General features: G+C 35.7%; 1 protein-coding gene across 4 annotated transcripts in view; it reads right to left on the bottom strand.

Moving 5' to 3' along the window:
* Window positions 1–8,638: 8,638 nt before the first annotated feature.
* TyrR (Tyramine receptor) overlaps window positions 8,639–18,220 on the bottom strand; it is a 323,171-nt gene continuing 313,589 nt past the window's right edge. For 3 of the 4 annotated variants that reach the window (XM_075290670.1, XM_075290669.1, XM_075290668.1), the window contains one exon: window positions 8,639–9,851. In XM_075290670.1, coding sequence (XP_075146785.1) covers window positions 8,802–9,851 — 1,050 coding nt within the window. In that variant the 3' untranslated portion in view covers window positions 8,639–8,801. The remainder of the gene's footprint in view (window positions 9,852–18,220) is intronic. The other variant, XM_075290671.1, reaches the window with a different exon arrangement.

The following is an 18,220-nucleotide window of genomic DNA, read 5'->3' as shown; positions in this document are numbered from 1 at the left end:
AAGTCCATACGTGGTATATATTAAATCAAAAAAGATCGATCCAATACGTATATAATTCAGTTCGACAAAGTAGACATAAAATTTTGACAAAATTTTCTACAGAAATAAAATTTTAACAAAATTTTCTATAGAAATAAAATTTTCACAAAATTTTCTATAGAAATAAAAATTTTGTCAAAATTTTCTATAGAAAGAAAATTTTGACAAAAATTTCTACAGAAATAAAATTTTAACAAAATTTTCTATAGAAATAAATTTTGACAAAATTTTCTATAGAAATAAAATCTTGGTAGATTATTTTTGGCTCGAGTGGCAACCATGATTATGAACCGAATAAAATTTTAACAAAATTTTCTCCAGAAATAAAATTTTGACAAAATTTTCTATAGAAATTAGAAAATTTTGGTAGATTATTTTTGGCTCTAGTGGCAACCACGATTATGAACCGATATGGACCAATTTTTGTGTGATTGGACCAATTTTGGTATGGTTGTTAGCGACCATATACTAACACCACGTTCCTAATTTGAACCGGATCGGATGAATTTTGCTCCTCCAAGAGGCTCCAGAGGTCAAATCTGGAGAATGTTTTATATGGGGGCTATATATAATTATGGACCGATATGGACCAATTCTGACACGGTTGTTAAATATCATATACTAACACCATGTTCCAAATTACAACTGGATTGGATGAAATTTGCTTCTCTTGGAGACTTCGCAAGCCAAATCTGGGAATCGGTTTATATGGGGCTATATATAATTATGAACCGATGTGGACCAATTTGTGCATGGTTGTTAGAAACCATATCCCAATATCATGTACCAAATTTAAGGCGGATCGGATGGAATTTGCTTCTCTTTGAGGCTCCGCAACCCAAATCTGGGGATCGGTTTATAGGGGCGCCATATATAATTATGGACCGATGTGGATCAATTTTTGCACGGTTGTTAGAGACCATGTACCAATACCATGTACCAAATTCCAGCCGGATCGGATGCAATTTGCTCCTCTTTGAGCCTTCGCAAGCCAAATCTGGAGATCGGTTTATATGGGGTCTCTATATAATTATGGACCGATGTGAACCAATTTTTGCATGGTTGTTAGAGACCATATACCAACATCATGTACCAAATTTCAGCTGGATCGGATGAAATATGCTTCTCTTAGAGGCTCCACAAGCCAAATGTGGGGATCGGTTTATATGGGGGCTATATATAATTAAGGACCGATATGGACCAATTTTTGCATGGTTGTTAGAGACCATATATTAACATCATGTACCAAATTTCAGGCGGATCGGATGAAATTTTCTTCTCTTTGAGGCTCCGCAAGCCAAATCTGGGGATCGGTTTATATGGGGGCTATATATAATTATGGACCGATGTGAACCAATCTTTGCATGGTTGTTAGAGACCACATACCAACACCATGTACCAAATTTCAGCCGGATCGGATGAAATTTGCTTCTCTTTTAGGCTCCGCAAGCCAAATCTGGGGATCGGTTTATATGGGGGCTATATATAATTATGGACCGATGTGAACCAATTTTTGCATGGTTGTTTTAGACCATATATCAACACCAGATACCAAATTTCAGCCGGATCGGATGAAATATGCTTCTGTTAGAGGCTCCACAAACCAAATCTGAGGGTCCCTTTATATGGGGGCTATACGTAAAAGTGGACCGATATGGCCCATTTTGAATACCATCCGACCTACATCGATAACAACTACTTGTGCCAAGTTTCAAGTCGATAGCTTGTTTCGTTCGGAAGTTAGCGTGATTTCAACAGACGGACGGACGGACGGACGGACGGACGGACGGACGGACATGCTTAGATCGACTCAGAATTTCACCACGACCCAGAATATATATACTTTATGGGGTCTTAGAGCAATATTTCGATGTGTTACAAACGGAATGACAAAGTTAATATACCCCCATCCTATGATGGAGGGTATAAAAAGATCGATCCAATACGTATATAATTCAGTTTGACAAAGTAGACATAAAATTTTGACAAAATTTTCTACAGAAATAAAATTTTAACAAAATTTTCTATAGAAATAAAAATTTTGACAAAATTTTCTATGGAAAGAAAATGTTGACAAACATTTCTACAGAACTAAAATTTTAACAAAATTTTCTATAGAAATAAACTTTTGACAAAATATTCTATAGAAATAAAATCTTGGTAGACTATTTTTGACTCGAGTGGCAACCATGATTATGAACCGAATAAAATTTGAACAAAATTTTCTATAGAAATAAAATTTTGACAATGATGAAAATTTTATGATGAACCGAATAAAATGTTAACAAAATTTTCTCTAGAAATAAAATTTTGACAAAATTTTCTATAGAAATAAAATTTTTGACAAAATTTTCTATACAAATAAAATTTTGGTAGATTATTTTTGGGTCTAGTGGCAACCATTTTGGTATGGTTGTTAGCGACCATATACTAACACCACGTTCCTAATTTGAATCGGATCGGATGAATTTTGCTCCTCCAAGAGGCTCCGGAGGTCAAATCTGGAGAACGTTTTATATGGGGGCTATATATAATCATGGACCGATATGGACCAATTCTGGCACGGTTGTTAAAGATCATATACTAACACCATGTTCCAAATTACAACCGGATTGGATGAAATTTGCTTCTCTTGGAGACTTCGCAAGCCAAATCTGGGGATCGGTTTATATGGGGGCTATATATAATTATGAACCGATGTGGACCAATTTTCGCATGGTTGTTAGAGACCATATACCAATATCATGTACCAAATTTCAGCCGGATCGGATGAAATTTACCTCCCTTTTAGGCTCCGCAAGCCAAATCTGGGGATCGGTTTATATGGGGGCTATATATAATTATGGACCGATGTGGACCAATTTTTGCATGGTTGTTAGAGACCATATACCGACACCATGTATTAAATTTCAGCCGCATCGGATGAAATATGCTTCTCTTAGAGGCTCCACAAGCCAAATCTGGGGATCGGTTTATATGGGGGCTATATATAATTAAGGACCGATATGGACCAATTTTTGCATGGTTGTTAGAGACCATATACCAACATCATGTACCAAATTTCAGCCGGATCGGATGAAATTTTCTTCTCTTTGAGGCTCCGCAAGCCAAATCTGGGGATCGGTTTATATGGGGGCTATATATACTTATGGACCGATGTGGACCAATTTTTGCATGGTTGTTAGAGACCATATACCAACACCAGGTACCAAATTTCAACCGGATCGGATGAAATTTACCTCCCTTTTAGGCTCCGCAAGCCAAATCTGGGGATCGGTTTATATGGGGGCTATATATAATTATGGACCGATGTGGACCAATTTGTGCGTCATTGTTAGAGACCATATACCAACACCATATACCAAATTTCAGCCGGATCGGATGAAAAATGCTTCTGTTAGAGGCTCCACAAGCCAAATCTGAGGGTCCCTTTATATGGGGGCTATACGTAAAAGTGGACCGATATGTCCCATTTTCAATACTATCCGACCTACATCGATAACAACTACTTGTGCCAAGTTTCAAGTCGATAGCTTGTTTCGTTCGGAAGTTAGCGTGATTTCAACAGACGGACGGACGGACGGACATGCTTAGATCGACTCAGAATTTCACCACGACCCAGAATATATATACTTTATGGGGTCTTAGAGCAATATTTCGATGTGTTACAAACGGAATGACAAAGTTAATATACCCCCATCCTATGATGGAGGGTATAAAAAGACATTGAGAAACTGGCCCTTAGAATTAAATTCTGAGTCGATTTAGCGATGTCCGTCTGCCTGTCTGTCTGTCCGTCCGTCCGTCTGTCTGTTCATGTATTTTTGTGCGCAAAGTACAGGTCGCAGTTTAAGCCCGATCGTCCTCAAATTTGGCACAGGGTCGTTTTGGGGAACAAAGACGATCGCTATTGATTTTGAAAAAAATCGGTTCATATTTAGATATAGCTGTCAAACATATTTATCACCGATCTGGTTATAATTGGCGTGTTTATCAACCGATGTTCTTCAAATTCCGTACATCCGAATATTTTATGAGTCTCGAAAAACTTGCAAAATATCAAAATCGGTTCAGATTTAGATATAGCTCCCATATATATCTTTCGTCCGATTTAGACTCATATGGCAACAGAGGCCAAAGGTTATTACCGATTTTCGTGAAATTTTGCACAGAGAGTAGAGTTGGCATTCTACTAATGCTTGGTAAATTTGATTGAAATCGGTTCATATTTAGAAAAAGCTCCCATATATATCTTTCGTCCGATTTGGATTTATATTGTCTCAAAAGCCAGAGTTTTGCCCTGACTTGCTTCAAATTTTGCACAAGGAGTACGTTTAATAGTATCGGTAAGTGTGCCAAATTTGTTTGAAATCGGTTCAGATTTAGATATCGTTCACATATATATCTTTCGTCCGATTTGCACTTATATGACCTCAAAAGCCAGAGTTTTGCCCTGACTTGCTTCAAATTTTGCACAAGGAGTACGTTTAATAGTATCGGTAAATGTGCCAAATTTGGTTGAAATCGGTTCAGATTTAGATATCGCTCCCATATATATCTTTCGCCCGATTTACACTCCCAGCAAAAAAAGAGCTTCCAAAAAAGTAGTTTGGATGCCCAATCTGTGATCCGGATGTAGTGCAAACTTGGATCATCTCCAATGAATTTTACATGGGCTTGTTATAGGACGGAAGTACTCCCTTTTTGGATCCTTTGCATTGCTTTAGAAGTTGTGCTCTGGAAGTTAATTTGAATGAAGAAATTTAAAAAGCGAAAACAAAAAAATTTTTTTTTCAACCAATTTCACTTTTTTAATCCATATGTTTTATTACACTATTATTTTCCTATTAACTAATTTTTACAATTTGAAAAACTTTTTCGCTCCGACCAGGGATTGAACCTGGGTTTTCTGGCACCATAACAGAACGCCTTAGCACACTCAGCCACAAACGCCATTGAACATAAAGCGTCGAAAGGACAATTCAAATGTTTGTGATATGATCGTAATACGACACCAAGGAATAACATTCTAATTGCTTCTCGAGATGTTCTTTATTAGTATGAACGAAAAAATAAGAAACGCAGGTTCAAATCTCACCAGCGGCAATTTTTTTTATCAAATATTGTTCTAAAAATTATTTTTTTATGTTATGCATCGTTTTTAATTTTTATTTTCTGCATATATTTTCGTATAATTATTTTTTCCATTAAAAATCAACAAAAAAATTAAAAATTCTCGTAATTTGCAAAACCTTCTCAAAAGTACTTCCATGGAAGTGAAAGTCAAATGGCACAGGTTCAAATCCCAGCGGGGATGAAATTTATTTTTTTATTAATATTTTTTTGATTTTTTATTAAATTTATATATTTTTTATTTTTTTTTTAGTAGTTTTCTATTATTTTGTAATATTTAATTGTACAAGATGCGCTTTAGAAGAAATGTTTGTATACTTGTCCAAAAGGACTGCATCGGAAGAGGAAAAAAAACCATTGGGGGATCCCACGATGCTCTTTAGAAGAAATGTTTATGGACTTGTCCAAAAGGACTGCATCGGAAGTTGGAAAAACTCGATGGGAGATTCTGGGATGGGCTTTAAAAGAAAGGTTTGTGGAACAACTTCCACTTTTTTTTGCTGGACTCATATGACCACGGCGGCCAAAGTTATACTCCCATTTACGTGAAATTTTGCAGAGATTGCAGAATTATTATTCTAACTATGCAGTTCAAATTTAGTCAAAATCGGTTCAGATTATATATAGCTCCCATATATATGTACACCAGAGTCGGGGAAATATGGTAGACTTTTTCATATTTTAGATCCATATTTATTGGGATTTTCCTCCAATTGACTGGATAGTTTCCACAGAGAATATATTGAATATGATATTTAGGTGTGTCAAGTTTGTTCTAATTTGGTTCAGGTTTAGATAAAGCCTCCATATATTCGTTTTTCCGGTTTATACAAAAATGGCCAAAATTCCCTGACTTTATAAAAAATTCTGTGTTGATTTCCCCATATCTTAGTCATATCCTATACACTGTAAGTTTCCACAGAACGGTTGAGTTTTAAAAAAGGCTCCAAGTCGCCCGACTTGACCAAATAATATATCACAACCCACACTTGGCCACATATCTTGGCGAGATCTAACCAATATCCTTGTAAAATCGCCACTGATGAGTAGCAAAAATTGTAAATATTACTAAAATTCTCCTATATCTCGAATACATATGTATCGCCTGATAAATCATAAAAGCTCTTTTGTACAATTGCATTAAAATTTCTCTCGCTTCATATGTCCCATATTTATACCCTTCACCACTACTGAGGTATTGGGTATAATAAGTTTGTGCATTTGTATGTAACGCCAAGAAGGAAACGTCTGAGACCCATCTTTTAGTATACCGATCGGCTTAGAATTAAATTCTGAGTCGATTTAACGATGTCCGTCTGTCTGTCTCTTGATGTATTTTTGTGTGCCAGCTCGTAGTTTAAGTCCAAAGTGGCCAAAACACCCACATGTTCCTTGTAAAATTGTCACTGTTAAGTCGAAAACTCGACTTATAGATCGTATAAATCGATCTATAAATTCATTCATAAATTCATATTTAAATATTTGTATATGAGAAAATAAACTTTATATAGTTCCTAACAAATTTGAAGGTGTTAAGATGTTGGTATACATAGTGGTGAAGGGTATAATATAGTCGGCACCGCCCGACTTTAGACTTTCCTTACTTGTTTTAATTTTTACTCTTTATTGTATTAGAAAAAACAAGTATATACAGCAGTAAGTTCAGCCGGGCCGAATCTTAATAACCCACCACCATGAATCAAATATTAGGATTTCAGGGGGGTTTGAGGACAGATCAAACAGAGCAGTTCAACCAGAACACTTCACGAAGATAAGTTTAAAGATTTTACCTATGAAGACTATATCAGATTTTGGATTTATAAGAACCATTTTTGTTTGAGTTTTAGAAGAATGACTAACATCTCTTGTAAGTGTGCAAGAAAATTATAAAATAATGTCTTGATTTGAAATTATAAATCCGTAGTTTTTCACCCGAGAAGAAAAATTTGGAAATTTTGCATTGAGTTTCAAGCAATTTTCATGATCAGTGCGCCTTCTATACGCTCAAGAAGTGAAATCGGTCCATATGGAGGCATTACCAAATGGACCGATAAAAGCTTAATCCGATACATGTTTTTGTGAGCCTTAAATACCAGAATATTTACAATTTCAGGCAAATCGGAGAAAAACTACTGTTTCTACAAACCTAAGGAGTTATTGGGAGATCGTTCTTATGGGGGCTATACTAAAATATGGATCGATACTCACAGTTTTCGGCACACTATTTTATGGCCCCAAAATACCTCTAGATTTCCAATTTCAAGCAAATTGGATAAAAACTACGGTTTCTAAAAGCCCAATACCCCAAAACGGGAGGTCGGTTTATACGGGGATCGTACCAAAACATGGACCGATGCTAACCATTTTTGGCACACCTCTTTATGGTCGAAAAATACCTCTAGATTTCCATTTTCAGGCAAATTGGATAAAAACTACGGTTCTATAAGCCCAAGAAGTAAAATCGGGAGATCGGTCTATATGGGGGCTATACCAAAACATGGACCGATACTCAACAATTTCGGCACGCCTCTTTATGATCCTAACATACCTCTAGATTTTCAATTTCAGGCAAATTGGATCTATATGGGGGCTATTCCAAAACATGGACCGATACTCAACATTTTCGGCACACCTCTTTATGGTCCATTTTCAGGCAAATTGGATAAAAACTACGGTTCTATAAGCCCAAGAAGTAAAATCGGAAAATCGATCTATATGGGAGCTATACAAAAACATACTCACCATTTTTGGCACACCTCTTTATGGTCATAAAATTCCTCAAGATTTAAAATTTCAGGCAAATTGGATAAAAACTACGATTTCTATAAGCCCAAGAACCCAAATCGGGAGGTCGGTTATATGGGGACTATATCAAAACCTGGACCGATATAGCTCATCTTCGAACTTGACCTGCCTGTTTGTGCAAAATTTCAGCACGATTGCTTTATTATTGAAGACTGTAGCGTGATTACAACAGACATACAGACAGACAGCCAGACAGACAGACAGACGGACAAGGTTATATCATCATAGGATTTCTTCCTGGTGAAGAATATATATACTTTATATAGTCGGAAATCGATATTTCGATGTGTTACAAACGGAATGACATACTTATTATACCCCCGTCACCATGCTATGGTGGTGGGTATAAAAACGGTAAAATTTTCCTTTAAAAATATGAAATTAATGAAAAATATGGATTTAATGAACTACCTATGTAGTTAAAATAAATAACCTCTTTGGGAGGACATTTCTGGAAGTTGATTTTGAATAAACTAATAATAATAATAATTTCTGGAAGTACTATGAGGCTATTTCAGGCTATTTTTATAGTTGATTATCCTTTTAATCAAAGTTTTCATAAATCGATTACATAAATTACCAGAATCCAAAAAATGTTAATTGAATTTAGTTTTTTTATGGTTTCCCATTACCGGAAATCACCAAAGCAAACACCAGAGGATTTAATTCGAGTTTGAAAGTTTCGCTTAAATTTTATTGGTTTTTTTATTTGTATTTCTAACTTTGACTTTTAAACATTAGGACTAATAGCATTTTGCATTTTGTTTTTGGTTGTTTTCTTTTGTTCTTTAGTAAAACTCTTAATCATAGATGGGTGCTCTTAACTATCGTCGTATCGACATTGTGTTTGTCTGGAATTGCGGTTTGGTTGAAGCCGAAAAAAAGCGTTTGCAGGTCAAACGCCAGAATGCCGCTCGAAAGTCAACACTGTAGAATGCATAGATGAAGGGGTTTATGGCACTGTTGCACCAGCCCAACCATGTCAAGCCCTTGGCCAGTGTCCGACTGACCTGATGCTCCTCCAGGAATGGTGTGATCAGATAGTAAACGAAAAATGGCAGCCAACAGGCAATGAAGCCTCCAACAACAATACTCAGTGTCTGAGTGGTTTTATTCTCCTTCTTCAGGGATGTGATGCGATTCGAGGATGATTTGCCATAATGATGTCCTCCACTACCACCACCACCACCGCTATGGGAATGATGCTGCACAACACGCGACGGATGGCTAGTTATTGTGTGCGTTATGGGTTGTGATTGTTGACGCAAAATGGAGGTGGCCACATTGTTGCCTGGTGTTAGTGTATCCGAGGTGACAGCCAACAAAGAAGCTGGTGGTGCACTCAAGTAGTGCTGGTGTCTTACACTATGGGTACGCATGTTTTTATTGGGATGTGCATGTTGCTGATACTGGGTAGTGGTACCATGATGCAAAGAGCTAGAAGTTGTGTGCCCACCCCCACTGAGGGTTGTTGCACCCGATGTATTGATGGCAGAAAATGTCCAGGGATTTTCTGCTGTTGTACTAGCTGTTGCCGTACCAGTTCCAGTCCCAGTGGTGGTTGTCATTATGGTCATGTTCGAAGAGGCAGTGGGTGTACGACGTAATGAAGTTGCCCGTGTCAGTTCATAGCAACCATTCTTACCAGTGGGCGATGTGACTGTTGTCGCTGATGTTGCCAACAATGAATGGCATTGAGTGGCATTGGTGACTTCATTGTCCGAAGCCATAATCTCATGTAATTCCTTGGCCAATGTTTGATTGGAGAGTGTACGGGCAGCTTGTTGTTTCTTTTGGCTAGAACTCAAATCCAATTCGGATATATCGGGATCCAATTCATTGTCAACATCGGCCGAAGTGTAACGTTTGAACTTCTGAAACAAAAAATTAAATGAATATTAAAAGAATTTTTTGGAAAGTTGATTTTAATTGAGTTTTGATTTTAAGTTGAACAACAAGAACAAGGGCTGTCCATAAAGCAAATCTGGCTATCGGTTTATATGGGGGCTATACAGTGAAACCTCTCAAACTTGGACACTCTTAATAATAATAATGTACCGATATAGGCTAATTTTTCATGGTTATTAAAGGGTATATACTACACTCAAAAAAAAAAGTGAACTCTCTATTTCACTAAAGCCAATTTAACTTTATTTTAGTTCATGGAATTATTATGTTTGGAGAAAGTTTCCTTTACTCTAATAATTTTTTGTGTACGTTAGTTAAATTATCTAAAACCGAAGAAAAAAATATACTCAAATGAAGCATAAAGATGAACTAAATTCGTGTCTTCCAGAAAATAGTTCAGAATTTCTTTAAATTTGTAAATTTTACCAAAAATGCGTCCATCATGAACTTCGTATGTCACTAAAGACATTCTTGCAATTTTGAACTCCAAGTTTTTCCTTCAAACTACAAAATTTTCTTTAACAAGTGAAAAAATTTAGTTATGTCTAATAAATGTTCTTGAATTTGTCGAAAAATATTTACTTATTTTTATGACATCGATGTGATGCCAACGTTTGTAATACTATTTAGTTAACATTTTCTACAAATATTCAAAATTTTCTAAAATTAACCGAAAGTTTTCTTCCTGGTGGGTTCACTGTTTTTTCAGTGTAACATCACGTACCGAATTTTAACCGGATTGGATGAAACTTACTCTTCCAAGAGGTTCCGGAGTTCATATCTAGGGGATGGGTTTATATGTGGGCTATATACAATTATGGACCGATATGCATAGGTTGTTTCGCTCGAAGATTTGCGTGATATCTGCAGACAGGCGGACACCGCTAGATCGATTCAGGGGAGCCAATGGTTAGTATTTCCGCCTTGCATACACAGGGATGAGGGTTCAAACCCAGTTTCGACCAACCACCAAATAGATTTTCAGCGGTGGATTATCCGGTCTCTGTGATGATGGGGACAATTTTGAGTGTATTAAAGCTTCTCTAAGTGGTTTCAATGTAATGTGGAACACCGTTCGGACTTGGCTATAAAATGGAGTTCCTTTGTCATTGAGCTAAACATAGAATCAGGCATCACTCAGTGAGAGAAGTTCACAACTGTGGTATCACAATGTAATGAATAAACTAAGTGAACCTGAAATATCGGGCTGCCACTATAAATAGTCTCTAACAAAAATATGGGTTCATAATTATATATAACCCCCATATAAACCGATCCCCAGATTTGGCTTGCGGAGCCTCAAAGAGAAGCAAATTTCATGCGATCCGGCTGAAATTTGATACATGGAGTTAGCATATGCAAGCAAGCAAAAATTGGTCTACATCGGTCCATAATTATATATAGTCCCCTTATAAACCAACCCCCAGATTTGGCTTCTTAGAGAAGAAAATTTCATCCAATCCAGTTTACATTTGGTACGTGGTGTTAGTATATAGTCTCTAACAACCATGCAAAAATTGGTCCACATCGGTCCATTATTATATATAGCTCCCATATAAACCGATCCCCAGATTTGGCTTGCGGAGCCTCAAAGAGAAGCAAATTTCATCCGATCCGGCTTAAATTTGGTACATGGTGTAAGTATATGGTCTCTAACAAGCAAGCAAAAATTGGTTCATATCGGTTCATAATTATAAAGGGTGATTCTTTTGAGGTTAGGATTTTCATGCATTAGTATTTGACAGATCACGTGGGATTTCAGACATGGTGTCAAAGAGAAAGATGCTCAGTATGCTTTGACATTTCATCATGAATAGACTTACTAACGAGCCACAACGTCGAATTTTCAGTGAATGGGCCCTAGAAAAGTTGGCAGAAAATCCGCTTTTTTATCGACAAATTTTGTTCAGCGATGAGGCTCATTTCTGGTTGAATGGCTACGTAAATAAGCAAAATTGCCGCATTTGGAGTGAAGAGCAACCAGAAGCCGTTCAAGAACTGCCCATGCATCCCGAAAAATGCACTGTTTGGTGTGGTTTGTACGCTGGTGGAATCATTGGACCGTATTTTTTCAAAGATGCTGTTGGACGCAACGTTACGGTGAATGGCGATCACTATCGTTCGATGCTAACAAACTTTTTGTTGCCAAAAATGGAAGAACTGAACTTGGTTGACATGTGGTTTCAACAAGATGGCGCTACATGCCACACAGCTCGCGATTCTATGGCCATTTTGAGGGAAAACTTCGGAGAACAATTCATCTCAAGAAATGGACCGGTAAGTTGGCCACCAAGATCATGCGATTTGACGCCTTTAGACTATTTTTTGTGGGGCTACGTCAAGTCTAAAGTCTACAGAAATAAGCCAGCAACTATTCCAGCTTTGGAAGACAACATTTCCGAAGAAATTCGGGCTATTCCGGCCGAAATGCTCGAAAAAGTTGCCCAAAATTGGACTTTCCGAATGGACCACCTAAGACGCAGCCGCGGTCAACATTTAAATGAAATTATCTTCAAAAAGTAAATGTCATGGACCAATCTAACGTTTCAAATAAAGAACCGATGAGATTTTGCAAATTTTATGCGTTTTTTTTTAAAAAAAGTTATCAAGCTCTTAACAAATTACCCTTTATATAGCCCGCATATAAACCAATCCCAAGATTTGAACTCTGTAGCCTGTTGGAGAAGAACAATTCATCCAAGCCGGTTGAAATTTGGTTCCTTGTGTTAGTATATGGCCTTTAACAAACATGCCAAAATTGGTCCATATTGGTCCATAATTATATATAGCCCCCATATAAACCAATCCCCAGATTTGGTTTGCGGAGCCTATAAAAGATGCAAATTTCAACCGATCCGGCTGAATTTTGGTACATGGGGTTAGTATATAATCTCTAACCACCGTGCAGAAGTAAGTTCATATGGGTTCATAATTATAAATAGCCCCCATATAAACCGATCCCCAGATTTGGCTTGCGGAGCCTCAAAGAGAAGGAAATTTCATCCATCCGATTTGGTACATGGTGTTAACAGGTTGGCTGATAAGTCCCCGGTCTAACAAAGAAAAACACATTTTTTTTTTTTGTCAAAATTCGTTTTTATTATTCAACATAGTTTCCTTCAAGAGCGATACAACGATTATATCGACCTTCCAATTTTTTGATACCATTTTGGTAGTACTTCTTCGGTTTTGTCTCAAAATAGGCCTCAGTTTCGGCGATCACCTCTTCATTGCAGCCAAATGTTTCCCTGCGAGCATCCTTTTGAGGTCTGAGAACAAGAAAAAGTCGCTGGGGGCCAGATCTGGAGAATACGGTGGGTGGGGAAGCAATTCGAAGCCCAATTCATGAATTTTTGCCATCGTTCTCAATGACTTGTGGCACGGTGCGTTGTCTTGGTGGAACAACACTTTTTTCTTCTTCATATCGGGTCGTTTTGCCGCGATTTCGACCTTCAAACGCTCCAATAACGCCATATAATAGTCACTGTTGATGGTTTTTCCCTTCTCAAGATAATCGATAAAAATTATTCCATCCGCATCCCAAAAAAACAGAGGCCATTACTTTGCCAGCGGACTTTTGAGTCTTTCCACGCTTCGGAGACGGTTCACCGGTCGCTGTCCACTCAGCCGACTGTCGATTGGACTCAGGAGTGTAGTGATGGAGCCATGTTTCATCCATTGTCACATATCGACGGAAAAACTCGGGTGTATTACGAGTTAACAGCTGCAAACACCGCTCAGAATCATCAACACGTTGTTGTTTTTGGTCAAATGTGAGCTCGCGAATTATGTTGAGGGTATTTCTCTTAGGAGAAAAAAATAAAACGACTTTGAAAACTTAAGTTTTCAATCTTTATTCATTAACTTGAATCTTAAGACTAACTTAAAAACGCTAATTGGTTTTTAATATATTATTGTTAGTAGCGATGAATTCGATGACGATGTTAATATCGTTCATTGATCCATCGCCCTATTTAAATATTTTTGCATTATTATGCTGACATCGTTATTTTTGCCAGCTACAATAGGGTGGGAAGTACACATACGGATGTGAGGGTACGTAACTCCTCCCTCCCTTGTCGAAGAATTCTCCTGAATTCGATTCTTTATTTGTATCTTAATGTTTTTTTGTTTACATTGTAAATATAGTACATATACAAGTGTGGCGGTTATTGCTATAGGTATTATGCTATACATTATAGTACATTGGTATCTTAGTTCCTTTATTTCTTTTATATTTTCAATTTGTTGGAGTTCTATTTCTTTAAATGTTATTTGTTTTGGGAATTCGTTTGGTGTATTACTGTCATCTATAGTGATCTGTTCAATATACATATATTTTCTGTTGGTGAATGTTTTTTTCATTAAGCTTATTGTACAGTTTTCAAATGTGATTAGCATATTTTGTGAGCTATTTCTATATTCAAAGTTTGAAATGCAATTTTGTCGTGCTATGTTAATATCAATATTTTGTATTACAATCATATTTTCATGTATCTGTTCTATTCTTTTTGATAAATCATATACAGTTTTACAATTTTTTAAATATATACAATGGGATGTTTCTGTAAGCTCGTTAATTATTTTATTTTCCTCGTAAGTGTACATTTTATCCATTATTTTCAAAACTTTTTCTGTTGATGCGTCTATTTTATAATGATCTTTGTTAGTAATGGGTATGATTGTATATTGTGTTGATTGTATTGTTCTTGTTGGTAGCTTAATTGCTAATATTAACGAGTCGTTGTAAATCATAGTCTACATAGTTTTATTTTTAAGAAATCTATTTCATATTTGTTTATTTCTTCTGCTGTTAATATTGATGGATGAAGTGTATTATATTTAGCGGATGCTATGTTTTCTAGGATTTCGTCCACTTTGTTTTCTAGGAATTGTAATTTTAATAGTTGATCATGGTATGTAAGTCTACTTATAATATCATTATTATGGGTTTGTATTTGGTTGATAAATTTGGATATTTGATTTCTATCGTCCATTATTGTATCTTTTAAAATATTGATTGAATCATTAAATTTTGTGTTAATATCTACTTGTTTATTAATAGTGTTAATTGTTTGTAAATTGTTAATTCTGTTTGCGTTTAAGCTGTGTTCAATTTGTTGTCTGTCGTCATCGTTCATGGTTCCGAACAACCATTTATGAACATCCCCGACTATGTTTAAAAGGCCTCGTTTTTGTCTTTTTTTATTTGGTGTTATCGAACTAATTTTGGCTCTTATATTTTCTATTTGGGTTTTTAGGTGTTGTTTTGTATCAACGGACAGTGTTTTTATGTTATATTGTATATTGTCCAGTACGACATTTAGTTCGTTTGGGTGTATGATGTGTAGTATAAGATCAGTTTCGTTAACGATGTCCACAGTTCCTGTCGGGATCATGCAATATCCGTTTTTGGTTTGTATTGGGGTTATTGTTAGGGATGCCAATGTTAGAGGTGTTGTAATCGAGAGAATCATCAGAATTATGAATACCTGTGAATTTAGAAGGACGCTTTATATTAGACACATGGATGTTGGTGAGGTTCCTTTTTATAAATTTGGGTGTTTCCTTATGCCTGACGTTTTTATAATTTTTTATGAAACCCTCCTGTTTTTGTTCAATATATGTTTCTCTATTCTCGTTTGCTTTTTCTATGTGTTTTTGTTTTATGTTTTTGAGACGATTATATATTTTGTTGTGGTCAACCTTATGATTTTGAGCTTCGAAGGGTGTACATCCAATTGCACTGTGATAGTTATTGTTATACAAGATGATAGATTTATTCATTTGCATAATAATGGGTATTTTTTCCTCAATATTTAGTGTTCTAATTTTTTCCGTTAAAGTATTATTAAGTCGTTCTGTGTCGGAATTTCCGGTGTGACTATTTGCTTTAGTAGTATGAAATTCTATATTTTCCGCTTTTAAATATTCTGTGACGACACCTGAGTTGAACTCATTATCGAAAACGATTTTTTTTATTTTTCCTTTTATAGCAATAAACTCTTGAATTTTACTTAGAATAGTTCTTGCATTCCTGTCTGGTAGTGGGAAACATATTGCATGTTTTGAAAATTTGTCTATAAAAATGATAAATGATTGTTTGCTGTTTATATACGTATCAATATGGACTATTTCGTTAATTGTTTTTGGAGTTTCCGTTAATGAGAATTTATTTTTAATAGGGTTACGATCGTATTTTCCTCCGCTACATATGTCGCAGTTATTTATAATTGTGTGTATATGTATTCTTAAATTTGGGTTATAGATTATTGATTTAAGTTTTTCGTATGTTGCAACTATACCACAATGGCAACATTCATTCTTGTGGAAAAGGGCAATTTGTTTTTTTAAGTCGTCTTCATTTTCTATATCTCTAGCGAATTTAGTACATTTTATAAATTTAATTTTTGGGTTTGTAGAATATTCATTTTCTATAATTTTTGATACTTTATAATGATACTTTATGAGATTCATGAGATCCGAGTATATTCCAACTTTGCCGCTTTTCAGTTCCCTTCGTAGTATATCGAGGGCCAAATTGTTATTAATGTCATCTTTTTCAATAAAGATTCTTTTATTTCCGAAAGCTGTGGTTGTAGAGGTTACTTTTTTATCTGTAAGGATTAGCTGATATTTAAATCTGTTGACGACTGTCTCTAAAATAGGTATACTATATCCTAGGTCCTCTTCTTGAGAATGGACGGTTTGAACTACCAATGATTCTGAGTCACTTTTGTCTCTATCTCCTGGTAATAGTTCGTTGCTTGGTTCTTCTAGATTATCGGTTCCGATTTCCTCGAGGTTTATTTCGTCTTCTCGTATTCTGCTTAAAAAATCGGCGATGTAATTGGCTTTTCCTTTTATGTAGTCAAGGGAGAAATTATACTCCCCTAGATTTATAAGCCATATTTGAAGTCTTGGGCTAATATCTTTGCCAGAGTATTTAGTCATCAGCCACTTAAGTGGTTGATGGTCACTCTCAAGATCAAATTCTCTACCATATACATATGGTCTAAAATATTTTACTGCCCAAACTATGGCAAGTAATTCTTTCTCTATTGTAGCGTAATTGCATTCGTGTTTGTTTAATGTACGAGATGCATAAGCAATTGGGTGTCCTTCTTGAGATAGAACAGCCCCTATTGCAAAATTACTGGCATCTGAAGTGATTTTAAATTTTTTCTGAAAGTTTGGATACCTTAGTATAGGGCTTTTGGTTACTAAATCTTTAAGTTTTTCAAATGAGACTATGTATTCTGGATCATTAATATTTATGGATTTGCCTTTTTTTAAGAATGTTGTCATTGGATGTGCTATTTTAGCATAATCCTTTATAAATTTCCTATAGAATCCTGTCATTCCGAGAAAGGATTTTATTTGTTTTACAGTACTGGGTAACTTTAATTTTTGGATGATGGAGACTTTATCGGGGTTTGGTTTTATTCATTTAGCGGTCAATAAGTGACCCAGGAATTGTGTTTCTTTTCTTAGGAAATTGCATTTGTCTACTTGAATTTTCAGTTTAGCGTTTTGCAATACTTTAAATATTTTCTTCAAGGTTATCATATGCTCTTGAAGCGATGTGCTAAATATAAGAATGTCATCCATATAGACAACACATGTTTTATTAATGTAGTCCTTAAGGACTTCATTCATTAGCCTTTGAAATGTGGAAGGGCCATTTTTCAGCCCGAAAGGCATTCGAACAAACTCATAATGACCGGAAGGAGTTGAGAAGGCTGTTTTTTTTCGATCTTCTTCCCTGATTATAATTTGGTGAAAACCCTTGGCTAGATCAAGAGTTGTAAAATATTGAGCTCTACCAAGTCTGTCTAGCAATGAATTTAGGTTAGGGTATTTGTCATCCACTGTGAATTCATTTAGTTTTCTATAGTCTATAACTATTCTATATTTTTTTATTCCTGAATTATACATTTTTTTCTCTACGATCCATAGTGGGCTATTATACGGCGAGTTACTTTTTTGAATTATATTTTGATTAAGCATCTCTTCAATTTGACGATTTATTTCAGATTCATGTATTTGTGGATATCGGTACATTTTTGCATATATAGGCTTATCTATGGTTGTTACTATTTCATGAAATACTTTATGTGTTGCTGATAGGTTATCTCCTTCTTTAAAGAAGAGATCTTTAAATTCATTCAGTAACTTTGTGGTTTGTAATGTTTCTTCTTTGTTGAGATGGCTCAAATCAAACTTCTCACGATTTTCGTGTTCTATTTTTTCAAGAGTACATATGTTGTTCATATATTCTGGGTATATATACTCTTCGAAGTATAATTTTTGATTTAATAGTTCTACGAATCCT

The sequence above is a fragment of the Haematobia irritans genome, chromosome 1, assembly GCF_050003625.1.
Source record: "Haematobia irritans isolate KBUSLIRL chromosome 1, ASM5000362v1, whole genome shotgun sequence".
Lineage (NCBI taxonomy): Eukaryota > Metazoa > Arthropoda > Insecta > Diptera > Muscidae > Haematobia > Haematobia irritans.
This window is presented reverse-complemented; position numbering and strand designations above follow the sequence as displayed.